This window comes from Zosterops lateralis (assembly GCF_965231275.1).
Source record: "Zosterops lateralis genome assembly, chromosome: 17".
Lineage (NCBI taxonomy): Eukaryota > Metazoa > Chordata > Aves > Passeriformes > Zosteropidae > Zosterops > Zosterops lateralis.
The window spans coordinates 111,298-138,293 of NC_139777.1; the positions used below are offsets into that span (position 1 = coordinate 111,298).

At 47.0% G+C, this 26,996-nt stretch overlaps 1 protein-coding gene across 1 annotated transcript; it reads right to left on the reverse strand.

Annotated features, from left to right (window-relative positions):
• Window positions 1-276: 276 nt before the first annotated feature.
• On the reverse strand, window positions 277-21,303 carry MMP17 (matrix metallopeptidase 17). Its single transcript, XM_083874051.1, has 9 exons — window positions 21,197-21,303; window positions 19,392-19,518; window positions 13,426-13,709; window positions 10,323-10,499; window positions 10,097-10,196; window positions 8,431-8,513; window positions 4,840-4,992; window positions 2,375-2,632; window positions 277-1,178 (listed from the first exon to the last, which is right to left on the reverse strand). Exons 1-9 carry the CDS (start codon window positions 21,234-21,236, stop codon window positions 853-855), a joined length of 1,548 nt encoding a protein of 515 aa, XP_083730177.1. The 5' UTR covers window positions 21,237-21,303; the 3' UTR covers window positions 277-852.
• Window positions 21,304-26,996: the final 5,693 nt, after the last annotated feature.

Sequence of the window (26,996 nt, forward strand, 5' to 3'; positions counted from 1 at the left end):
ACAAATGCAACACATCTTGATTCCTACCAAAACATAAGCCAACCCGACACAGAAATTCTAAGACCAGGTGTACGTGTGCACAAATTAGTCTGGGGCAGTGGTTGTAAATGCATCATATTTGGCTGCCATGCTCCTCACCCAGAGATGAGGCTGCTAAGAGCCTCAGCAGCCAGTTCCGAGGTGCAGGTCATAGGCTTGATCTGGCACATGACTGGGAGATCTCCGTGTAGGCGGCCAAGGTTTATTAGAGAAATTGTTAAATTACAATGACTCGTATACAAAGATAGCTGGAGTGCCTTCTGAAAGGCAAAGGTGTTTCTGACCCATAGAAACTGATACAGATTACCCAGACGCCAGTGAGTACAGCAGGCTTGACAGTAAAATAATGATCACTTTGCAGTTAATCTTAGTGGTGTCACCATTTCTTCTGCCTAGTACATCCAATGGGATGTGTACACTGTGTCAGCACATAACTACTACCTCCTGCCTATCTCAGCAGCATCTCTTCTGTCCCCACTCCATCGCCTGAGCTCTCCCCTCCCTTGTTCACTGTGTTTAAACATCCATAGCAATACATCTCTATGGAGCTTTTCTAAATTCAACATGAGGCTGCTCTCATCTTTAACCGGATGGGGGAATAAGAATTCAACTCTATTATTACACCTTTAAACTAAAATTAAAAAAAAAAGAAACCCCCCCACCCCAGCAAAATCACTGTTCATTTCTCATGGAGAATTCAAACCCTTCACTGGCACAGTCCTAGGAATGTTTCTTTTTCTGCTTGCAACAGTTAGCAATCATGGAGCTGTATCCCGAAGCACCGTGGCGCTGGCCTGGTGATGAGATGAGCTGTCATAGGGCTGCAAAGACCAGTGCTGCGGTCCACACAGCCCGCAGGAGGCTGGCTGTCAGTCTGGGTGTGGGGTGAGGGCGCAGAGATGGGGTGCCTGAGGTGCAGGAGCAGACCTCATAGCCATTCTTTGAACGGCTCTCGTCGTGCTGCCCCGGCCTGGAGCGCGCCCCAGTCCTGCTGCTCCCGGCTGCCTCGGGCGCATCGGCCTGCATGTCACTGCACACCAGCCAGTCCCTGGCAATGGACTGCGGGTACCCGGGCTGCACCTCCAGTTCACTGTCCAGCACCTTCCAGTACTCCTTGCCCTTGAAGAAGTAACTTGCACCTGCAAAGAGACCAAAACCCAAACAACACAAGGTGAGTGGCGGTGGGTGCTGTCCCAGAGGAAGGTCAAAGGAGCACTTGGAACAGCAGAGGAGTGTTCCCACCCCAGCTGAGCCCCGGGGCGTGGAAGCACATGAGATATCACTGCTTGTTGTCAACACCCCCTCTTGCTGCAGGAGGGATGCTTCAGAGGGTAAGGTAATGCTGTCACTGGCCAGGATCTCTCACATCAGCCAGGAGCCACCAGGAGCAGCTGGAGGTAGATGGTGAGGTGTTGCCTCTTCTATGCGGAGTCCTAGAGCAGATGTACCTCCCCGGTGCTGTACCCTTGTGTAGGGTCAAGGCCCTGTGAGCCCACAGCTGGCCACACCATCCACAACTCTCTTCTTGTACCAGGGCATGGTAAAGCTGGAGACTATCCATCAATGACCTGGTGTGTGTGCTGCTGACCCTGGGCTCAGAAAAATAACCTGAGCCTGACAGGGCCCTGGGAACCTTCTGCTCTCAGGTGCAGGTTTTCCACTCTGAACTGGGAGGCTGTGAATTGTCTAAGCAGGCCCCGTGGGAGGACTCTTACCTATGGAAATGTCATTCTTAATAGCTTTGGAAACTTAGCTTGAAAAGTCTCTGGCAGTGGCCTTACTCTCTGCCTGGTTTAATGACTGCTAGTACACTCTTAGCTCACCAGTAAATAAACCCTGGAAATGCCACTTTGTTGTGAGTGAATAGCTGACTGTAAATAGCTCCTGTGGTCTTTTCAGGGGAAAGAAACCACTGAGGAATCTCATTCTCAGAAAATAAGCTGCAACTCTGGGAAAACATCTTTTAAAAGTATTTTCTGTCCGCATCCTCATATATCCAGTTAGAAATCCAGTGACAACAAAACCAGCAAATCAGGAGCAAATCAGCCCACACTTGGATAAAAATCACTGCAAAACAGCACCAACTGTGTTCTTTTAATAGAGTGCATTAATTATCCCTCCACGACATTTTTGTTGCCTGTTTAAAATTACAAAATCTAGTGAGCAGTGTGGGGAACTCTGGCTGGAATCACACCTCTCTCTTCAGCTTCCAGTCACTGGGAATATCCCAGCAGGGGCTCAGTGTTTATGTTGGCAGGCAGGGTAGAAGAGGCTACAGCTCAATAGAGCACTGATTTTCTTTACTGTGCTTTTTTAAACTGCCATTTGGACTCACCATCTGACCACCTCATGGCATCATCCAAAGGGCTGGGTATTCCCTTCCACAGGATGGCCTCCGAAGGATACCCGGGATCCATCCTCCGCTCATGATCGTCGTATCGCCAGTAGAGATTGTCCTTAAAGAAATAAGTCTTGTCGTTGTGAGCCCAGGAGAAAGCAGCGTCGATTCCTCCCAGAGGCAGGCCAAAGTCCGAAATGGGCCGCGGGTACCCTTCCTCCACGTTGTTGTCTTTGAAGACCCAGTATCTGTCTCCTGTGGAAAGGAAACAAGCACGGAATAAATTCACATTTGTTTCACAGCCTAAACCAGTATTTCCCCACAGATGAGCTGAGCTAATGTTTTGTTATCTACTCTGGTGACAAAGCTTTGGGGCTGAGCTCTGAGCATTTCAGGATGGGACTAGGAAGGGGTCAGTCCATGGGGGAACCTCTGGCTTTGAATAGCTGCTTTTTGTGTCAGGCTGTCCATGGATATAGCCCCGCATGACTGTCCCAGGACATGAACACACTGACAGCATCAGTACAGCTGTCACTTTTATGTATTTGATGGAGGCATTTGGTTTTCCGTCCCTTGGATTTCTGCCTGATATCCAAAGAAACAGAGTTACAGGCAGCCTCTGTGTGCAAAGCAGGCACTTTCTGTGAGCTATTTGGCTCCCGAGAAGCCAAGCACAGTCCACTTTGGAAGAGAAATCACCACTTTCTAGAGCCAGATGGGCTGAGAGACCTGTCGATTATGAGGAGGTACAGGGACTGGATAAATCCCATACGAGCAGCTCACTGCTCTTCAAGGGTCTTACACAGCCAACCCCTTGCCCTGATCTTGGGCAGGAGGGAACTGTCAATATGGGTTATTTTCCCCAAGGAAAATGAAGCATGATGGGACTGGACCCTGGTCTGTGTGAGAACAAGCAAATAAACCCAGATATCTCAATTTCTTCAAAATTCTCTAACCACTGGGACAGTCTTTCTTCTTTTACAACGTCTATTTGGGAACCTGCAGTGTCCTTTTAGGTATTGCATAGCCTATTTTAAGGATCAGGCCTTTTCCTCCCTTGGTTTTCTAGAATATTTGAAGAGGCCCTTAAATGCATGTCTATGTATCAGCAGCAGGACCTTACAGGCCAAGGTAATTTGTTCCTTGGTTTCTGTCCAGAGATCAATGAAACAGTGCTGGAGGGACAGAATGAGTCATATTTTACAGCTGGAAAGAAAAATCCGAGTTTATGTTGGGAGCTAGGCACGACTAAAACACGCAGAGAACGCATGTCTTAGAACAAGATGTCAGCTGTGGCACCTCTGGAATTCCAGCCTCCTGAGCAACTGGGAGGAGACCCTGGACCTGAGTCCTGGTTGGCTGTCTGTTCATCCCCAGCAGAGAGGGAAGGGAGGGAGGAAGGGAGGGAGACAGACCTGACTGGGAGGGTCTAGAGCTAGGCATAAGGCAGGCTTTAGCTGGCCCCATTCCCTCTGGGAAAGCAGAGCAGGGCAGGCTGCCTGAGGCACACATGGCAGAGCCTTCCACATGCTGCTCCATGGGGAGATGCAGGGCTTAGGGTGGTTCTGCAAGGCTCAGCATGCCAGCAGTCCAGGAAGGCTTCGTCTGCACTTGAAATGGCCTTCTGCAAGTGTAGGGGCTTGTGTGGGACATGAGCCATCCCTCTGGCCTGACTGGGGGAACTGAAAGTAAATTACTGCTTCCAGAAGTGCTTGGTTCAACACTTCTGAAACCAGTAACTGCACCGTGTTTCAAGCAGAATGGTCGGAAAACAAAAAGCAATTTCCAAACAGGAAGAATGGAGGGCTGGGGTGTGTTTAGTACTTCAAGTGCACAACCTTGGTGGAACAAGAGTCAGTGTACCTGCCAGGATCTCGGGTGACATTGAGAGCATGGGCAGCATCTAACCGACATAGGTAGATGGTCTCTGGGACCTCGGACATTTGTCTAGAAACAAAGAGCTAAACTGTTCCTCCAGCTCTTCTCAAAAAAAAAAAAAAAAAAAAAAGCTAGCAAGTTTTTAAATAAAAAGAGAGAATTACACCACTGATTTTAAGAAAAAAATATGGCAACAGAAATATAATTATTAAAACTGAAGGTCTTCAGTTTCATTTTTATTTCCTCTCTGACTTTTTCTTTTCTCAGCAACAAATACTGGAAGAGAAAAGGTCAAAGGAGGAACACACCGCCTGTGAGTGTGCGTAGGGGTGGTTCCTGTGTTTCATTCTTGAAAAGCTCAGATTTTCGTTACATTTGGCTGAACTTTTTCTTTGATGACATTTCCCTCGTTTTCTGTGGAACATGACCATTACCTTTTGTTTGCCTGCCCTGCCAGTTCATTTGTCCTGGCCTTGCTCATGGACACGAGGTTTCAGAGCGGTCCTTGAGATCCTTAACACGTGGCACTGGTGCCTCCTGCCTAGCACCACATTCTATACCTCCAGGATCGTGTTTGCTCTCACCTTTGAAGAAGACAATCTTGTGGTCGCTAGTTCTCTCGTAGACTGCGTCCAGGCTGTCCAGGTTGAGCGGCAAGCCCCGCCAGAAACGATGAATCTGAGCCGGCTGGAGGGAGACCAAGTGCTTATTGCGAGTTAGTCTCCAGAAGTACTTGCCTGGAGGGACAGACTGGACATTACTGAACCACACTCAAGTCATCTTTACTAGGGGGTGACTGCCAGCTGTGCGGCAGCAGGAAGCAAAGCATATGAGATGGGAGCCATGATTTAGAGCCATCCTGCCATTGTATTGGAGTTGTTATACTCCTGGCCCACAGAGTGAGGCTGTGCTGCTGAGCCGGGGCAAGAGAGAGGAACCTTTTATCTCCTCCCTCCCTCTCTGCACGGGACCTCCTGAGAGCTAGGGGGACCCGGCACAAACAACCTTAAGCAAGAGCATCCAAAAAGCATCCCTGTTCCTCCTCTCCTGGAGCAGCCACAGCTTCCTACACACAGGATGTCTAGCTGCTTTCATGTTTGGAAATGTCTAGGATGTTACAATGAAACACAGAAATACCAAAGGGGTTGTTTTGTAATGAAGAAAGACAGTGAGAAAATAAAGGAGGTGGAAAACATCTGAGTAGATCTGGAAGGGTGGGGAAGGAGGCCCAGTTAAGGAATTTGGTACCATCTAGAGGTGCAGGATACTAGTCAGAGACTAGTCAGAGACTGCAGTCCTGTGGAGCTTCCAGGATGAATGTACTGGTGGTGCCAGCAAATGCACTTCAACACGTGCAGCAGCACTGCCCCAGCTAGGAAGGAGTATTTTTGGGGATTTCTGAAATATTTTGGATAATGTAAAAGGAAACAGATTTATCCTTTGTGGGCAGGATGGCAAACTTTTTCCTGCCAAAAGAGCCTTATAGGGGATTTCCTGTGGTGTCGTAATGGTTTCAGGGGCAGCTCCAAAGCCAACTGTGCGTTGGCTCTGGAATTCTCAGCCTTTAAGCACATTTCATGCTGTGTTTTCTCCAGAGAGCTCTAAAGTGTGACGTGAGCCAGAGCAAGACGTTTAGGAGGCAACTCTTAACTTTGTGTTGCATTTGTTATTGCCTGTTAGAAATTATTGCATATTATTTGCATCTGGTCTTGCATAAATTTCTGAGGGGAAATAAGCAACGGAAACCAAAGATGCATCTTCAGATTTGTATTCCCCACACACTCAGCTCTTTCTCCAGAGCTGGCAGATTGTGACACCAGCTTTTAAAATTTTATGGAAATTGGATCTTAGCCTAATAATGCGGGATGCGAAACTCTAATGCTTTAACATCTGCAGAGAGGGTATTTTATTCTAATTATAAGGATTTATATCATATTCTTGTCCTTCTGCTCCAGTTTGCATATTTGCTCTATCTTACTGAAACATAAATGAATAATACATTCCAATATGGTAGGAAATTGCCATAATTACAGATTCTTTTTAAGAATATAAAAAACCCAAGGATTCAAATTTGGTGGCCATTTTACATCGATGGAAACATATGTAATTAAATAAAGATGATCTCTGCATCTGTAATTAGAAAGGCACTAGACAAGGTCAGATTTTCACTATTTTAGCAAGAAATACAACTCAACTTAATTCCTTCTTTAGCAGATCAGTATCTGAACTTTGAAGTGCCCTGGGCTCATTGTAGACATGAAGGGAAGACTCAGTATTTTTGACATTTCATCCCTTTGCTAGTGATGGGCTCAGCAGGTGAGCAGCTGCAGCAGGGAAACCTTAAATCTGCTCCCAAAGTCAGGAATAGCCTGAACTGTTGGTTACGTTGGTTGGTTTTTTATAGGCTCTCAGGAAAAAGAAACAAAATAAAGCACTCAAGTAGCAAGGAATTCTGAATGTGACGGCTCCAGTCTGCCCCGGCTCATGATTTGCCACTGCCCAGGCCGCTCACCAAAGTGCTGCTGTTGCATGGTGGACCATCAGCCAAAGCCAGATCCATGGGGGAACTGCTGTCATTATCATGCAGAAATAATTTAAAAAATAAAATCCCAACCCCATATTTGTTTAAAAAGCTCAGTTTAAACCTTCCTCTGAGCTGGGAAACTGAACATAATGAAAGCCAAGTGTGAGGTCCTGTTGCACCGAGATGTGGATGATGGGTTGAGGCAACTGCTATCTTTAATTCCAGGTAATTTTGGTCCCAGCTGTGTTCCACACTGTCCAGACTTTGGCTGCCTTTGGCAAGACTGCTGCACACACCATGCAGACGCACACATGGGCCAAAGGCATTTAAAACCTTGGGAGTCTGTGGTGAGGTACCTACATCAAAACAAGCAGTGATTCCCAAGAGCAGAGAACCCACCATTGCCTTCAACAGAACAAGCCTGTGGGGTCTGGGGAGCTCCAGTCCTGGTGCCTTCTCAATGGCTTCTTTCCATCTAGGGAACCAGCAGGACCAGGTCAGAACAAAATGCCTATCGAGGGGCAAAGCTCAGCACTAGAGACCATTTATCTCCTGCCCCAGAGGTGACATCCCCGGTCCTTGGTGTGCAGAACAGTTCAGAGGGCAACCATGGGGGCTGCAAGGAAAGTGCTGGGGGCTGGAGGCAGACATGCAGCTGGCATCCACTGACCCTGTCCTCTGCCTGTTACATCTGCCTTTTGGCCTGTAATAAATATATCCAAAAATAGACACCAAGATAGATTTCTCCTTACTTCATCAATTTTTCCTCTCCAAGAGACAGACAGCCATTTATCCTAACACCAGTTCATGTCTCTGAGTTTCCGTTCTTTACTGGGGCTTTTTGGAGCTGGCATCTGAACAAACAATGCTGTGGAACAGTCTCCATATTGTGCTTCCCTCAGGGCACAGGCAACGCCAAATTCTCTGGAGCTCTTTCGCTGTTCTTGCCTGTGACCCAAGGCTGTGGTACTCAGATGCCGGGACGCTGCTGCTCATTCTTTGGGCAAACGCTTCTGCTTCCCTGGTGGACGGCTTTGGGGTGGCAAAATGGTGGCCAGGGATGCAAAGAAACGCCCATTTTTACATTTGGAAAGATGAGAAAGCAAGCCCAGAGAGTCCAGCTGACACAGGCTCTGCTCAGCTGATAAGGCACTCATGGGATCCTCATCAACAGCTGGGTGCCCCAGGAACACACTGCCAGCAAGTGTTTGCTGTCATAAAACCAGATGGTCTTTAATTGCGTACATGCTGTCTTTGAGAGATGCATGGCAAGCATCATTAGGGAAGGTGAAGCGTGGGAGGAAAGGAAGGCTGGAAATATCCAGGAAGAAAGCAGTGGAGTGTTGTTGCTACTCTGCTCATCCTTGGTTTGACCTTGATCTTGACTTTGGGAGCATAAATATCAAATTTTAGCTCTTCATCTGGGCAATCCAGTGTGATGGTTCAGAGTCAAAACTGCTGTGCTGGATTGTCACCAGTCCGGCCACACACTCAGGTATGTGAGATGCGTCCCTGGGTCTTTGGGAGCAGCCCATAAACCCCACAGCTCATCCTTACCACCCACCCCAGCCTATCCCACACTGCACTGCCTCTGGTGCTGCCGCACCAAAGCCACTGCTGAGTGACACAGGCACAGATCCCTGGCACTCACCTTTGAAGAAGAAAGCCTCTCCCCGGATCTGGGCCACTGCATCGAAATGTGTTTTACACCTGTTGGGCACATCCCGCCTGAGCCTGTGGAGAGACACCCAGGTGAGCAGGGCCAGGCAGGCAGGGAGGGGCTGTGTCCCCCTGATGCCTCCTATCCCACAGACTGAGTCACCCCTGCTCCTGGAGAAGACTACAGGCTGTGCCCAGCTGTCATTCAGGATGCTCAAGGCCAGCCACGTCCATGGGGATTTCAAAGGCAAACCTCAGCCTGAAGACAGCTTGGGCTGACAACTCTGAGCCACCAGACACCATTGCTGGGAGTCAAGCGAGGACACGCTCTACATCCACCAGCTCGTGTAGATGGTGAGGGCTGAGCTGGCTTCCCACTCCCAGTGGCACACTGTGTCTTGGCCAGCTGCCCCAGGGCAGCAGAACCTGGAAAACAGCCAAGCAGCCTCTTGCTCCAGCAACTCAGGATGCTGCTGCTCCAGGGCTGAGCTCTCTCAAAGTGCCAGCAAGAGGTGACAAAGCTGCAAAGCAGAAAGTAGCTGAGCCTAAATGGAGGGACCTGGAAAGCCATGTGATACCAGTGAAAGCCATCTGGCAAGTGGAGCTGAGATACTGAGCTGCTTTAACAAGGTGGGTGGGGAAGGCACAGATTATGAAGGACAGAGAGCCACAAAGCCCACATAAGAAATGATGACTGATGAAGGAACAAGGAGAAGATGCTGGGCACGTGCACAGAAAAGCTGCTGTAGGTGACAGGGAAGTATAAATCTAGTCTGGTGATAGAAAAACTTGTGCTGGGCTGCCAGCACTAGCTCCACTGACCTCTTTGGCCACAAAATGACAGATGTGGAGGCAAACCCCATCCACCTTTTCAGCACATAAGGCAGAAACGAGGGGATGGCAGGTCCAAGTTTCCTGCTGCTCCTGCTACTGGTGTGAGATGGTGGCCTTCCACACCAGCGGGGAGAAAGGCTCTCATATTTCTAGGTCCAAACATGGCCATAAGGAGCCCGGTGGACAAGTGCCTTTAGGAGCTACGCACGGAGAAACATAACTGATGGCATTCGGCGTGTTCAAACAAAAGGAGCATGAGGTGAAGGTGACCTGCTCCATCTCGGCCGCTCTCACTTGGGGCACCCTTGGTGTCTGGCAAAAATGTGTGTGACCATCAGCTCCAGCCTTTTTTGTTCAGTGTCCCTTCTTCTCTTAACTGCCCTGCTGTCCTGGTCAACATTTATTAATGATCTATATCCTGCACTTCCCTTAATGAGGCCATGCTGGTTGCTTGATGACACTCAGTGTAAGCAGCCCTTTGCCAGTGCTAACCTGCATTGGAGTCAGGCCATCAGTCCACTTGTTCCAATAGTCTCTCCCTCAGGTACATTAGGCAGTTGCTCACTGTGGAATGATTTAGGTAAGTTATCCTTGTGCAATTCAGGATACTGCTGAGGCAGTTGGATTAAAATTCCAGCAAGGATGAATTTACCTAAGGGTGATGGTGACAGCTTTCCACTAAAATGAGTACAAATTTTGAGTTTTTATGAAATAGCCAGAGATCCAGAGAGAAATACCAAAGCCAGAGTGAACAGGTAAAATACTGAATAAGCAGGCCTTTACTACTACACACTGTTTGCAGGAAAGGAAGAAATTTGACTTACGGGACAGTGGAGCGGTTCTCTGGCAGCTCTGGCAGGATTGGATGGTCATCTGTTTTGCTTACTTCAGGCTTGGCTGTGGGGGACACAGATTCCCTGACTCCTGTGTAGAAAAGAAGCAGTAATGGGGAACACCATCCTCCCAACCAGCTCCACTCAGCCAAAAAAAACAGTGTGTCCTGCCATGGCAGAAACAGGCTGTGGCCATGTGAGCCAGACACAAACTCACCGTAGAGTTGCCAGATCCGGACTTTGTCCTCGTAAGGCAGGTCATACTTCAGAGGATCGCCCACTGGACCTTGGTAGTAGGGTCTCATGATAGACTCTATGGCAGAGATGTGGGTCAGGCCAATGGCATGGCCAAACTCATGGACAGCTACAGCAAATAGGTCCATCCCATGTGTGTCTGGAGATAGGGAGAACATTGAAATAAAAGGCACTAAGTGGTGATAGTAATTGGGTGATTTGGGTGGGTGCAAGGGCTGTAATAGAAAGTGTAGGTTTATGTTGGATAAACTGGAAAGAAGAGCTTTGGAAAAGGTAAAGTTTGAAAATGACTTTTTTTCCCAGTTGGAGACTGGACTGTATCATATGACAATGGAAAGCAAGCCAGACTTCAGCCTACATCAGCTTGGATATCACCCCTCTTATTTCCAGATCATTGTTGGCACCTGAGAAAAAGCTGGACAAAGGGCTGAGACAGCGACCACATCACAGCTACCCTGCTGAGCGGCACTGCAGAAGCTGGGCCAGGGCAGTCGCTCCCTGCATCTCACGCCTGCTGCAGCTGCTGACACAGGCTTTGCATTGCCCAGAACACCAGATTTTTGCAGCCACCAGCCAGGAGCTCATCACATTGTGTGACAATGAGCCAAGTCATGTGCCAAGGAGCTGGGGAGGGCCAGCAGTTCCTGTCTGCCCACGGCACTCTGCAGGTCTTTCCCTGCCTGGCACGCTGCTGCCCTGGCCAAATCCATCCCTCAGCCATCCTGTATGCACAAAAACACCGTAATGCTCATCTGTTTATTGGCCACCTACCTACTCATCTCACTGCTGCCCTGACACAAGTACGTGACCATGTCCAGCTTGTTTTCAGAGGATTTACCATCTTCTCCTGTTACGTGCTTTGTGCTGAGAGGGCTGCAGCTCTTGCATCCGCTGCCTTTGGCAAACACTTTGATCCTCATACACCACAATGGGCATTAGGGAGACATTGTTGAACACCAGTGCCTCCTTTGATGACTTTTTTCCTTCAGCCTGGGCTATCTCTACTATATTGTCTTTCTCCAAATTTTCTTATTTGCAATCCAACCCCCAGTGCCTCACACCACACTCGTATACAGACCAATCCTATCCCTTCCAGAGCCTGAGACACTCAGGCAAGGGGTTAATGCTCATTTCCAAACATACGCCACTGTTACCAAAGCAAAGGAAGAGCTGCTCCCAGGAGCTGTACGGGACTGAGCCTGCTTGGGGCATTTCCACCACTCAGCTCCAGACAGGCTGGGCCACACGTCTATGCAATTTCTGCCCCTTTCTGCACAGCAATGTCCTGCAGAGCAGTACGAGAGAGCAGCAGTGATTTTAAGTGTGGTTCTTCTAAAGATTGTGATGTCAAGTATCACAAAAAAGAAGTGGGGAGGTTGGAAAGATCCCTGTGGAGATCAGGGGAGTGCCACATTTCCTTAGAACGATTGTAGACTAAGGAGTTGGCTTCTTTGCCATCTGAAATGGCTACTTTTTTGCACAAAAGAAGCCACGGCTGATCCTGCCCAGTCCTTAATGCGCCTCACCGGCGCAGGGCGTTGGAGCAGGGGGACATCCTTTGCGGAATTTTTCCTTCATGACTATTATTTACAGTGCCTGTAGTCAGGCGAGATTTTTAAACCCTGCGCAGTTTTCCCTGGCACTAAGAGAGAACAAGACATATGCTCTCTGACATTTTAATGCCAGACTGACAACCTTGGGGATATTTTTATATCACCTACCAAGTAGTTGTTTTTGAATCAGTAGGGAGAACAAAATAAATAAAAGATGAAGCACAGAAAGCTCCAAGATCTTCAAAATAAAGGATAGCTATTCGCTGGCAGGCTCATCCCCCCATTACTTGGTGGTGCTTGGAGGGGCACTCCCTGCGGAAATGTTGGCTCTGAGCTCGCTCCTTCACAGGAATTTGTTTCATAATGAGCACTCCCAACCACTAGCTACAAAACTGACTCCCTCACTAACACATTCTCCAGCTACTGACCACAGCACTTGCCTCTGCCCTGTATGTCTGCAGATCAAAACCGTTGCTTTTTTGTTCCTTCCTGATAAGAGTCATCAGTTGGAGTTGCACACCAGCATGAAACAAGGAGCTGGTGTAATTCTGAAGGATCAGTCTGTCCAGATCTTTCACCTTTACCTCAAGACCTCCTCCAGCACCCCTGGGGAACAGTCCTGCCCACGAACACTCAGGGGGATGGATGGATGGATGGATGGATGGATGGATGGATGGATGGATGGATGGATGGATGGATGGATGGATGTCAACTGGTGGGCAGGAAGAAGGTATTAGCTTGTGTCAGAGAAGACAGGTTTCAACAAAGTCATTAAGCTGAGGCAGCAGGATCCCACTAGGAGGCTGGTGGAGGAGGTGGCATGACAAGTAAATTAGCAGCTGGTGGCTGCAGAGAAGACATTCTGTCAAAAGACGCCGGACATGAAGGCTGGGGACCTGATCTCCACAGATGGCTTTGGAACTGAGGAACACTTGCTTCTGTTACTCCCTCTGCTTACTAAAACTCTGTTTTAGCCAGATGAGATGAAGATAAAAAAGAACAGAACTGCAACTTGAACCATCCTGATGTCAGGTAATAGACAGGAGATGGCAGGAAGTAACTAGGCTTTTTTCCCAGCACAATACAGAGCCCTTTATAGGTAGTATATTTTAAGACTAGGAAACTGGGACACGTGGCTGTGAAGGCACCCAAAAGATGTCAAAGTCAGAGAATGCAGTCTCCATCCAAGAGCTCCAGAATCCACATGCCCAACCCGCAACCTTCCATGTCTCAGAAGAGATGGGGACTGCGGTTGGGCAGTGGGGAGCTCCGCAATTGCTGGCAGGATAAGGAGGAACATGAGATGCCTCTGAGGCTTCCAGGAACATAAGTGTCCTCAATACTGCCCGGGTTGATTTTGCTAGCAAGGCTGAGAGGGGAATCAGAAAAAGACTTCAGGGATCCTGAAGCCTGAGGTAAAGGTGTGGCAGAGGCTAAACCACTCCAGCCAGCAGAGCAGAAGAGGGAAATCGTGAGCCTTTGCGCTTGGCTGCAGCTCTCCCACTGACCTACCTGACGATCGGAAGGTCCAGTATTCGTCATCGTCAAAATGAGTGTCCCCTGCTGTGTGATGCTCTCCAGGGAAGAAAGCATGTGCCACTGTCCCACCCGGACCGTCAAAGGGATAGCCATCATTGTGATCTGCCTTGGAGAAGTCTATCTGGATGTCAGCATTATTTCCTGCCACTTCGTGGAAATTCAGCGGGGTGATGTCACTCCAGACTTTCAGGGCATAGTACATCAGGGCTCGGACAGTGTCATGGCCCAGGTGGGACTCTTTTGGGAAGGTGCGAACTCTGAAATAAAGAGGGCAAGAAAGAGGATGCATCAGTAGCGTGAAAGGTCTCCAAGAATCACCAGAACTGGCTCTGCAGCTGCCTGGTGAGGCTGAAGGCTGAATGAGGCCTTCAGAGTTTTTTGCATTTTTAGGCTGAGCTGGAGTGGAAGAGAGGTCACTGTTTCCTGTATAATCCAACTTTGAAAAATAATTCCAAATGTTGTTGATTTAATGGAAGAAATGAAAAGACAAAGATGCAACAAGGCACCTTGGCTTCTAAAGGAGTATATTTGGATAATCTTTTGGTGACAATTTTGACAAAAATACAAATGCTTTCCAAGCAAATGTACTGTTGACTGAGTCATTATTGACAAAAGTCTGATCTGATGGATAACTTCTGGCCAGTTCTACCCCAGTAATAACAGATACTTTATTTTTTTGTGCACCAGCACACCAGCTGAAGCACTTCCATGGTCTGACAGACTTTTAAAGGCTGAAGCAACAATTACGATCACATCACTTACCCTCCTGCATAATACGGCCGTGACAACATTACCCGGTATCACACCACTTTCCATCACCAACGGGCAGTGACGACCTAACTAAACTGCAAGAGGTAATTGCAGGCATCAGAAGGGGATGTCACACCACTCAAGCTCCTCCTGAGTAGTGGTTTGAGCACTGGGAGACACCATGGGTGTGAAAAGCGGAGTAGGAACAACTTGCTTGCTGAGGATGGGAACACATCCCACACCCTCAAGAGACAGCCCAAAGTAGGCACTACCTTTGGGCCAGGGCAAAACTAGTCAGGGTTAAATCTTGGAGAGAGCAAAAAAGGACTCATGAGAATAAGCAGAAATCTCACTAGCAGTTCCTCTGAAGCATTTGGGAAACTCATCCTAGAGACTGGGAATGAGTGAGTGAATCAGGCAAAACACATCACAGCCAAACGAGCAAAAATTATTCATATCTTCACTTTGGCTATCCCCTGATTCTTTGGGCAAAGAAAAATCTTATTGACTAATCTAACTGATTTACATGCATGTGACACCAGATGATTGCAGGACTTCAAAGAAAATACATTTGTAATGGAGACAGCACAGAGGTACGAACAGTATGAGCATGGGATTAGAAAAGACAAATTTCAGGCAATCTTTCATTTATAGAAGAGACTGTATCTGGATGTAATCCTCTACAGTACAGAGAAAAAGGCCACCTGGATTCCAGATATTCATTAACTAGCTGTCCTCATCTTTCATAACACTTCTCGGGACTTAGGTAAACCCTCTGCTGCTTTAATTTCTACCGAATAAGTCATTATACTTGTAACACACACCATATTTAGCTCAGGAATTATGACCTTTATCCAGGATCATGGTGCCTAAGGCACAGAGTCACATTTGGGAACCCTATCTGCTCTTTCCTCCTCAAGCCCTGCTCACCATGAGAGCTGTTTTCCCTTTCCTTTTCTTTCCAGCTGTAGAATGAGGATAATAAATCAGATCACCCTCATACAAGGATGGTGGATAAAAAGCCCTGTCTAAAGAAACAAATATTATTAATATTCATCACCAGATCTGACTGCAGGAACATCAGATTAAGGCAGAAACTGTATCAATACCTATTTTACTTCTTATAAAAAGTCCTACACCTCTGAGCTGACCCATATTTTATGAATATGCTGCAGGTGTAAGTGAAATGTCCCTTATCCTTTATTCATTATCACTGTCATTTTTCAAGAGAATCCCATCAGGGTTTTTCAAGTCGACATCTGATTTGATTACTGGAGCTCTGCTAATTGCTTTCAGCGAGATTAGATAAAGACTATTATGCTGATAGGGTGTTTGTTGGCCTTGCATCACCCAATTCCACAGAAAAGGAGGCACATTTCTAACAGCATGCAGATAAATAAGCTTCTTCCTACCTTAATTTATTAGTAGTAGTAGTAAAAAATGGTGTTTAGATACACTCCTCCTTCTACTCCTTCTTAGATGTAAATCCCTTCTGAGACTCCTCTTACAGAATTTGGATCTTGGGCCAAAGTCTGATGCAAGTAATTGGAGAGAAATCTCTCTGCTCCAGATGGCCTCTGCCAGCCAGAGGGAGGATGACGAGTACTAGGCTGCCCAGTCCCTCCAGCCACCCCACCAACACTGCCCTAAGCTGTAGGGTCTGTCACATCTCTCTGCAAATCACACTCTGGGACATCCTGAGGAGTGTCCATCCCTGTGGCAGATGGGGCTGCAGGAGGGAGCATCAGCCACAACACTGGAACTTGCAGCTGCTGAGCAGGATGTGGTGTTGAGGGGCACAACTGGATGCCAAGGAGGAAGTCTCCCCTCTGCATTTAGAGCTCAGCCAGGCAGCAGCATTGCCATGTAGACAAATGAATGCTGACTCTCACACAGCACTGCCAGTCTTCACATGTCCCAAGCCACCTCCTCTGCTTGACCCATCCCAAACAGACTTTTATCTAGGATGGTTAATAAGTAGAGCCTAGAGAGGACTGATCTGCCTCTGTTTGTCATTGAGAGGCACACACACACCTATTTTGTTTTCTAGGTTCCTTATTGGTTTTTGTCCTCCCAAAGACAAAAGTGGGAGACTATCAGTGACGGATGAGAAATCAATAGCTTGTTAATGAAAGTACTCTTTCACTTTCCCAGCCCTGAAACCATAGACAGATAAAATAAATGCAGAGAACTACCAAACATGTCAGGCTAAGGACTGCTTGATAAACCCAACCTGATTTTTCTTGGAAGGGGAATGAAGAGGGGATAGTTGAAAGGGTAGATGCTTGTTGCCTTGGCCAAGGTGCTTTTCCAGCTGCCCAGAGCCATCCATGGCACAGAAGCCCTGATCCAGTGCTACCCTGGCAGTGCCATTGTCTGCAGGAGGAAAGCAGTGTGTGTTTGAACCCTCCATCACCTCTCTCCTAGCACTTAGACTATAGCTCAAAAATGTTCAGTTTTTTCATCGTCCTGCCTTTTATCACACACGGAACACTGGTCACCCCTGAGCCACTGTACCTCCACACAGCTGCCTGGTCTCTGCTTCAGCTGCTCAGGGATTTTCCTAGAAAGGTCTGTGACAGGGGGCATTACAATAACCTAAGGCGGCTTGACACTGAGAGGTGACTGTCTACCCCCCCTTGGGCACCTGTCACCCCCAGACATGGGGGACAAAGCAGTCTGGCCTTTGGATGGGAGGTCCCCATGACAGGATGCCACTGATTAAAGGAAGAAAGCAGGACGGCCAGGACTGTTGTGGGGATGGGAGCTCAGAACTGGGGCTTGCATACCCTTCCTCTTGACTGCCACCCCTCCACGCCTGAGTAAATCCACACCTGGCTCAGTGGCACTTCCCCTTGGGGAATGGCTCAGGACACTCACAGCAATGGTGGGCACTGACTGACTGGTGTCACTGCTACTCTGCCAGTACGGTCTGCTCCCACTCCAGCAGCCGATGGCCTGAGCATCAGTGTCAAAGACTGCAGCTCTGATGAGATGACACAAGGGAGTGGCCCTTAACTACAGACAGATGAAAGCCAGCTCAGATCAGCACTGAAAGACAAAATCTGGGAAATTTTAAAAGCTGAGCTTCCATGGCTCCCCCTGCCCCAGGGAGCTCAAAGTGTTCAGAGACAGGGCATGGCCCTGCTGCTGCACTTCCCAGGACTGCAGGGAGACAGCAAGTACTGGGCATAAATGGAGATGCCAGCTATGGACTCCCATTCTGTGGGATGTTACCACAAGCAATACATCTGGAAGTGAAGTGAATAAAGCAAAATCGGCAAGCAAAAAATAAGGCTGCAAACATGAGGTGGAAGTGGCTGGAGGCAGCTCTGGCACCGATACCGGCAGAGGGCACCCCACAGCCTGCCACTCTCTCAGCAGCTGCCTTGGCACCTGGGGAGAGCACAGAGAAAATCAAATAATAACAAAAACAATCCCGTGAAAAAAAATATATGCTGCAATATCCTGGAAACTGTACATAGAGATGAGGCACAGAAAACCATTTATTTCTGATGCTGCAATGGTCTGTAAGAAGGCTGTACCAGGATGGTATGAGGCTGTACTGTGAGCTGTGCACGATGCAGCCAGTATTGTTTTGCTCCCTGAGCTCTCCAGGCCCACAGGTTGGTTGCACTCAAAGATAAAAAGAATAAACCTGAATGACCTGTATACCTTTAACACTGTATTTGCCCAAAACTGCCTGAATCAGTGCATGAGCCTATTTCAAGGCCCTCCTTTCCTACAGCTCTGCTTGCCTGTTTATTTCAGCCTTGTAGTTGTTCAGGTTTTTCTTCAACTTTTACATGCACGTCAGAGTAGCATTTAGTTTTGTTTTCTTCTTTAAAAATCTTCACGCAATGTGCAAAAGGTAAGCCAATAAAACTTTTATATCTCTATTGGCCGAATTTCATGGCAGTTTCCAAAAAGTCACTTCCATCTCAAGTGCTGGATGTAAATACTACGCTGGAGTTTCTGTAATGCTACAGCGTTCTGATGGCTACAACCTACAGTTGTAAAACACAGCCCTTTCTTGGACAAAAGCCAAGATTTTGGAAAAGATCAAAGAACAAACAGCAGGAATTACTTTGTCAGGAGATGGATTTTTTTTTTTTTTTAATGCCTTACATATATTGTCTCAGACTAACCCCTTTTTATGGCAATCCTTGCCGCAGCATCACAGTTTCCAAGAAAATGGGAATGAAGCTTATTCCTCTTTCCCCATCAAGTGAGGGCTGGGCAACACGGAGACAGGCTGAGTTTTTATAACATGGGTCACTTCACAACATGAAGCCATCTATGAACCAAAATTGTTTCTTACCGAAGCTAAATTATGTTTATCTTTTCTCAAAATAAAGTCTCAAAGGAATCTGCTGGAACATAGACCAAATATCTTCTAAGGCCAAAGTTTCAGCATGTGTCAACAGCAACAGCCAAGCTGAGATTTGTTACTGCAGTGGGAAGAGGACTCTCTCTAGGGGCTATGCCAGGATCAAAGAGAAACTTATTATTAATAAGGAGAACTCTCCATCAGATCCACATGTATTTTCAGGACAGTGCACCTCATGCTGCACACTATCCTTAGAGGAAAAATCACTGCAGCCCACGGTATTTGAGGGAGGAAAAATGAGTCCCCAAAAGCACAGATCTTGGTGGAACAGATCACTTTGCTTGTCAACCCTGCTCTGCAGCATATTTCTGAAAGCTGGACCTGAACTTTGGTGTGTCACAGGTGCAAAGGGAGCCACACGCGTCACTTCCTGACACTGAGGGAAACATATGCACCTGTGGCAAGATTAGGAGAAAAAAAAGTGACTTTATTAGCCAGAAAATGCTCCTACCCTTGGACTCGGGTGGGGCAAGAGAAGAAGCTCCAGGCTTGCCAGCTGCCTGACAAAGCACAGAGTTCTAATGAAGTCAAGAAAAAAAATGCTCTAACAACCATTGCAACCCAGCAAAAATCTCCCACCTAATTCACCAGCCAAATCTGCACCATTCCCAGGAACTGCCAAGTGGGTCCAAGAAGTGACTGCTGAGACTGTCAGGAGAAGAGTTAAAATAAATAGTCAGTGGCGTCCTGGAAGCCCAGAGGAACATATTTTAACTCATCTCAAAGCCATACTTAACGAAGGTGACTGTGGAATTGGTCTTTTGCTGCAAGATTTCAGCCGAGATAGATGAATTCTTACCTCCAGGACAAGTTCCTTTTGCTCCACTTGGTGACAGCCTGGGCAAATCGCTTCCTCCGGGTCTCTTCAATGGCAAGGTCAGGCAGAGAGCAGCGAGGGGTCTTCATCAGCGCCAGGGTGGCTTCATCTAGGGTTAAAGAAAAAACAAGAAATCACAGGAATGGCAGAATGGTTAGGAAATCCCAGGGAGACAAACAGATGGGAAATGAAGTGCTAAGAATGAAGCAGAAGAGGAAAGGTCAATACTCAGGAGCCCACTGGGGCTAGGCACCAGCCCCAGTGCGTTGTGGTGACACCCACCAAACACTGAGCCTCCTACATCCCACTGCTGCTCCCACCACTGGACAGCAATTCCTGCTGGAAGCCCCCTGTGGCCAGGTGTGATTTTTTTTTAAATGTATTTTAAATATTCTGTTCTGTTCTCTCTTGATGAATTTCCCAGTATTCCTCTGTCAAGGAGAAACATTCACATGTAAATAAACCCATTGCTGTTCAGCTAGGAGCTCATTTAAACAATGCCCATATTCCTTATTAATTTTTTTTTTTTTAATGAATTGAAGCTTGAAGTGTCTCTTCTCACCAGCTGAATTGCAGAAAAGTTGTTTCATTCACTCATTTCCCTGCTGACTTTACCTTTTAAACTCTCTTTTCATGAACAAGTCCACAACCATGACCTGCCCAGGGCAGTCATTCCTCTCATCCAGCCCGTTTTGAACGCCCCCTCTGAAAATGCAATTTGAATGGCCACTCTAGTTTTGGGGTCTCCTGCAGCTTGTGATGCAGTGGAAGAGAAACTATTGCACGTGCTCAATCAAGACCAGAGATAGGGAGTCCCAGTGTTGGGATGCAGCCGTGGCTTCAGGGGATCAACGGAGAGATGCTGGGGTGTTGGGATGGATAGAGACCTGCCTGCTAAATAGCTTCCTCTCCTTAATTGTGTCCCGAGCAGCAGAAGCATGCTGGACCCATGGTGGGAGCGTCATGGAGGGAAGGAGAGCAGAGAGGCACCCTTCTGCAGGCTGGGATAATGCTGGCTTTCTCTTTCCCTCAATGAAGGCATTGAGAGGAATGACTCTGACCATGCTGGTGAACTCTGCTGCTTCAGCCTGCCCTTGGACTGGTCCCTCCCAGGCAGATGTGCCTGCCACACGGATGCCACTGCCTGCCCCTGCTGGCCAACAAAGCTGCTGGAGCAGATGATGGGCTCCCAGCTGGCTGGCCATGACTGGGGAGTCAGTGGGATCCTATGATGCCAAGAAGCATCCTGGCTTTTATGCACTGTGGCAGGAGCAAACAGAGTGTAGGTGATGCAACACCATCCTTCTCCCTTCCCTGCCTGTGCCCCAGCAGCAAAGAAATCAAAATATCTACATAGACAAATTGGGAGGCTTAATCAGGATTTTTGTTCAATTCAGTTTGATGCTGTGAGTAAGGCTTTGAACAGGACAACTTTCTCCCTTTTTCCCCTCTTGTCTTTTTAAATTCTTTTTGTTGGTTTACCTTTTTTTTTGGAACACACCAAGAGCTATTTTAAGCACACTGAGAACCCCAAGGGTCTGTGGGTCTGTTGAAATAATTGCTTGCCTCAGGTTCTTGAAAACACAAAGCAACAGAGCACCTGAGCCATGTAATTACTCTTAGAGCTGCAAACTGGGCCGTATGCTCCATCCACATGATCTTTTTGGGGAGCTTTTCCTGACGCTACTCCAGGACACAACACCACGTCCCTTCTCCCCCACGGACCCACAACAAGCCATCCCTGCCTTGCTCTTCACCAAGGAGAGGAGGGGTCATGAGCCACTGACCTAGGACTCCTGTGGCCTCAAGCCCCCCGAACCTCTGCATGGCAGTGATGGCCTTGGTGAGCTCCTCCTGCGTCTGCAGCTGCCCCGTGACAGGGTCCGGAGGAGGCAGATACCCAAATTTTGTCAGCCAGTCCTGTGAAACAAGGTGAAGGGGAAATGAGAAAAGGAAAAGAAGGAAATATAGACAGAGGGAAAGACGCTCTGAAGGTCCTCTCCCTTCAATGCACCCTGATGGTTTGAGGGCGTTAGCTAAATGGTTGGACTTGATGGTATCAAGGGTCTTTTCCATCTAAAATGATTCTGTGGAGGTGGCTTGTTTCACCTTGACCTTCACAACACCAGGATTTTGTCTGGAAACAAAATGAAGTCTCTGAGCCCACTCTGCCACACAGTCATCCAAGACCTGAGGCAGATGACCTCAGCAGTGACACAAAACTGAGACCTCTTCTCCAGCATTTCCACACTCCCTGGTTTAATCATATTCCTGCCAGTTGCCTAAAGTATTTACAGCCAGGTGTGAGTCTCTCTACCACCAGAGAGCAGCAAGGACCTGCGGAACCCCCGGACATCCCTCTTTCCCAAAGCCTAGGCAAGCACAGCCACGTGCCATTGATCCCCTTGCCACAGGCATGTCATTAAACTCAAACCCACTGTTCAATCGGAATTTGTCTCTCAAAGGACAACATATCTTTATGAAGATTTTTCTTTCTCTCTTCAGGCTAAAATTGATGGGAAGAATGCTATAAATCTCCTTCTTACAATTGCTTTTTAAATGTCTCATGAATTACCTTTCTAAATCCTTTCTTACCTTCCTTCTCTCTCCCTCCCTTCCCTCAGCAGAAGGATGAGCAAAGAATAATAATACCTCACACAGGGGATGCCATAAACACCTGCCCTCTATTTTCTTTATCTGTATCAAACATTGATCTGTTGAGCCTCTTGAAGACTGATACTGATCCAGACTTCCACTGCAGTCAATACATCACAAATTTATGATAGCCAAATTAGTGCCAGTAACCAGTAGCTACGTATCACTACATTCTGAATGTCTCATAGTTTGGTGTCACCTGCAGCTGCCACACTGAATGCCACAGAACACCCAGCCCCTCTCTGCAAAGTCCAATTAAACAGATTCACACTTACAGAGCTTTATGACCAATCTCCCCAGGCTCTCCACTGGGGAGCATGGCCTGCGGTGCTGGGTTTCTCACCAGCAATTGACTTCCCCCCCCACCCTCCCTCACAGCTGCCTTATTTCAGTGGGATGGTGTGCTCAGGAACCAGCTTATCCGGCCACTTCTTGTTGCTTAATGCAACTCCTTAGCCACCACCTTGCTGGGAATGCGTGAACATCGTCACACACCATCCTTGCCATTGGGCTGATGGCCAGAGCCAGTGCCATCCCCTCTTCTCCCCGGCTACCATTTGTCTCTTTTCATAGCCAAGCCATTTGTGACAGAAATTAGAGATACAATTTATCTTTGATGCTTCGTGGGAAATTGGCTGTGATGTGGAGGTCAGCAGCTGGCTCATCAATTGCTGAGGGTGGTGGAGTTTAATGTGGTTTCTTCCCTGGCCATGAAGACAGTGTCATTTATCCTCTAATGACAATGGAGACACTGCCACACCGGAGACAGACACAACTCGGCTGTCCTTGGGGGCTCCTGGGGATGGAGGCGGCAGCAAAACTCTGCAGAAAGCAACAGCAGAGGGATATCCAGCAGAAGTTGTGCAGGTCTTCTGTCCTTCCTAACCCCAAGGGACAGAGAAAGCACAAACACAAATGGAGACCCCAAAGCAAATCAGGGGCTCTCTACATAAAAGATGGAATGAGTGGTCAGAGATCACAAATCCTTCACCTGATCTACCTTGCAAGCACCGATTTCCCTTCATGTGATTATTCTTTTAGACCATCAAGTTTATCATCCTTTATTCAGATCCTCCTTAGTTTTATAGACCTCTGCGATAGCACTCTCATTTCCATGTAAGGGTTCTGGCTGCTTTCCTCTCTCCTTGTAAGCAAAGCTGATTCATAACATTGAACTTTAACATTCCACCTTCACTGTGGCAGAAAATTTCACGAGAGACTGCAGCTAGCTTCGAGATCAGAAAGAACAGCAGAAGTTGTCTGGCTAATTATCTGTGTGCCCCATGAAAGCCTCTCAGATATTTCCTTAATAATGACAAAGGCTAAACTTACATACTTCCACAAATAAGATTATGAAAACCTTTTCCATTGAGATTACTTCAACACATCTCCTTCGTATTTCCACCTTAATAAAAAAGCATCTTTTTTTCTTTTTTGCTTGCTAACTCTTATTAGCTTAAAATGTTTAAATGTAATAGTGATTTCAGCAGAATGTTAAAATTCTATGCATACTCCTTGCCTGAGCTGGCACGATTAAAACTTTTCCTTAAAAGTGTCCTGTGCTAAATGAATTGCCCTAATCCCATGAGAAGATTCAGCATCAACAACTATTTCAAAAGTTTAAGGATTGCTTTGTCATAAAAATCAGATTAAGCCAATGCCTAACCATCTTCTGGCTCCCAGAAGAGCTGGGAACAAGTGGGCCTGCAGTACATGACTCATGCCATGCCTCACGGTAGGTACCTTGGTCTGGGGCTCACATGATCCCAGCTCAATATTTGTGAGAATCACCACCAGCAAAGATGGGTCTGAGAACCAAGTCCAAAATGAATCTTCTGATCCAGCCCCACTCCTGAGCAATACAGAATGAAAGGCTCTGCGCTGGTTCAGGTCCAGGAAAAAAAAACTAACAAAAAAAAAAACCAAACAAAAAAGCCAAAAGAAGAACTGCATGCCTGGCAGAAAAGTCCAAAACCACCCACCCATCTGCCCCTTCTCTCTACCAGCTAAACACAGCTGCCAGAAGGAGAGCTGGTGCTGCTCAGCACAGAGCAGCAGCACACACACTGCCTACAAACCACAGCTGGGATGTTTATGGACAAAGCATAAAGAATCCCTTCTGGTGGCTGGAGGGGCCCCTTGACTCATTCCAGATAATGGGACTTGCACCATGTCTTCAGCAGTGGGAAAAAGCCATCACAACTGTCTCAGGACAGTGGCACTAAGAAAAGTTAAAAAAAAAAAAAAATTCCATTTTTCCCTGCCTCTACAATATTTAAATGGTTTTATTTTACCATCCTATCACGGGCAGTACCCAATAAAAGATTTACAAGGTCTTAAACCAGCTGCTCCAAAGCAGAGTTTGCCTTTGCAAAGGGACCCTGTTAGCAACGCCAGTGTTGTTCCTTCACGAAGCAGCTCCACACTTGTTTGTGGAGACAGATTACTCACTTGGCCGGCTAAAAATAAACTGGTTGGGTTTTTTTGGTTTTTTTCCCTCATCTGGGTTCCCATCCATAATGGGGAAAAGCATTTCTTTCCTTAAAGCAATGTTTAACAAAATCCAAAACTACAGATTTTGTTAACTTTTTTTCCCCTCATTTGGAGAAGCACAAAATTAAGAAAAATGGTAATGCAGTCCCCCTCCTCTGCAAGCAAGCTCGGCTTCAATTTTGGACTTTTTTTGCTACTGAAGCCACTTGAACAGAATACCAGGGAACAGCCAGGGACTGGAGCTGTCCAGGGCCAAGTGATCGCCCAGAGCAAAGTGTTGGCTCTCGCAGTAGTGAGGCCTCTGGTATTACTTATGCAGCAACAATCTTTGGATTAAAATGGCAATTTCATTTCTCTCATCTCTCCATTTCCTTTGTATCGATATCCTTTTGTCCAGAACCTACTTACCTGCTTCACTTTAAAATAGACTTAGATACTGCTCCTCTTTTATGGAAGATTTCTGAGCTCTGTAGGTCTGCTTTTACAAATATTAATATTATGTAAGATGATGGGCTTATTCAACTGCCACAGGCAAAGGAAAGACTCAGTCAGCAAGTTTTCTTCCTGATGATTTAGTTTTAAGAGTGTAGGTTGGTGTTTACAAGAAGACAAACTAGTTCAGGATAATAAGGAGAGGATAAACAGGATAAACAGCCAAACAGAAATCAGGATAAGCAGGAAAATTATATTCAAGCTGGCTCCACTATTCTGACTGCTCTTGTAGTATTAAAATGACCATCTATCTAAAGCTTAGGCCCAAACAATCAGGATTTTTTTCTCTTGGAGCAAAGCAGCCTTAATCCTGTAGAGGTTGTAACATCCCCTTTGCTCAGGGATGGAGATTGTTATCCTCCACGTACCCAGCCTGTTGCCAAGCCGAGAGAAGAGCAGAGCTTTACCACAGTCCCTGGCTCCTTGGCAGATTCATGGACCAGACCCTGAGCTTTGCACCACTACCCCAGACTGTCTCCATACCCATCCCATCAAAGGTGAATGAAGGAACTGGGGTTAAATTGAGGACTCTGCTGGTAGGGGTACAAGCAGTGCCCCCAGTGCTCTGCCTGAAGGTGTTGGTGGCGATGCACATGGGCTCTTTTCCCTGACCCATGTCACCAACATTTCTCCAGGCACCTCCTTGCAGCCAGTGACTAACACACCTCCAGAGACAATCTGGATGTGCGACATGCACTGTGAGGATCCTAGGACGTCCCAGTTTCCAAATCGTTGGGGCAGTCCAAGGCTTGAACAAAAGCAAGTTGTTTTCCATTGAAAAGATCCCTTTTATTAATAATCTTTGAAAAGTTTTACCAGACTGCACCTTTTCTTGTTAATCAAGTGACAAATTGCTTTCATTCATTTTAAAAGGGTGCTGTCATGGCTGGGAGGTTAAACCCTTACCCTGACCTGAAACTTGCCCTTGGCTTTCTGGCAGGGGCACCTCGGTCCCTACCCACATGCCCCATGCCCTGGACTGCAGCAGGAGCACAAACCACCCCACCACTCTTTTTCAGGACTCATCTCCTGCCTTCCATGCTGGATAACCACATGGAAACAAAGGGAAACAGGCTTTGTTTTGGTGGAGTTGCCCAGGGGCAAGAGGATTTTGAAAGCTCCCTTTCCTGATGGAAGTCCCATTATACCCTGCAGCCATGCTTCACACACACAAGGGAAGAAAATCCAAACATACTATTCAACAAAATTAATGACCCAGATTAGTAAAATAAAGCTACAACTCAAACATCTGGAACTAATTTCCAAATTACACTTCGTTTTATCTCTGCAGCTACCATTAAATAGGGTGGAAGCTTTTAAAATAATAATAATAAAAAAATCCCCAACACCACAAGCTAGATTAAAAGAAATTGCTTTGAGCTGTTTGAGGTTTTATTCCAACTTATCGAAGGTTTACAGTATTACAGTTTTTACAGTCATTTTCCTGAGATCAAAAGACCCCAGGAACAACACCCGTTAATTAGAGCAACGCATATGGCGCTGTAATACTCAGAGGAGCATACTCCTGCAATGGAATGGCCTCCGGGCCCCACAGAGCCAGCACTTCCCTTCCAAAGGTTGCCACGCACCTCTCTAATGAGCTATTGCACGCACGCAATCAGCTGATTAATTCATTAGGAGAAGAAAACTGCAGTTTGGATTAGAATCAGGATTTTGGTAGATGCCACTGCTGAACTGTGGGACCCGTTTCATTAGCTGCTGTCAGAGGAGTTGCTGGAATCCAAACAGCTCTTTAATTTGAGCAAATGTTGTGCACAGAATCCAGGGTGGAAGTTAATGCAGCTGCTAGCGCCTTCCTCTCCCTAACCCTTGCTTTAAATGTTCCATTGGTGGAACAGCCAGCAATTGGATGCTAACTTAGCTGCCTGTGGGTACTGCAGACATAGTCAAGTCTAGAATATAACTTAAGGCTCATCTGAACATCTC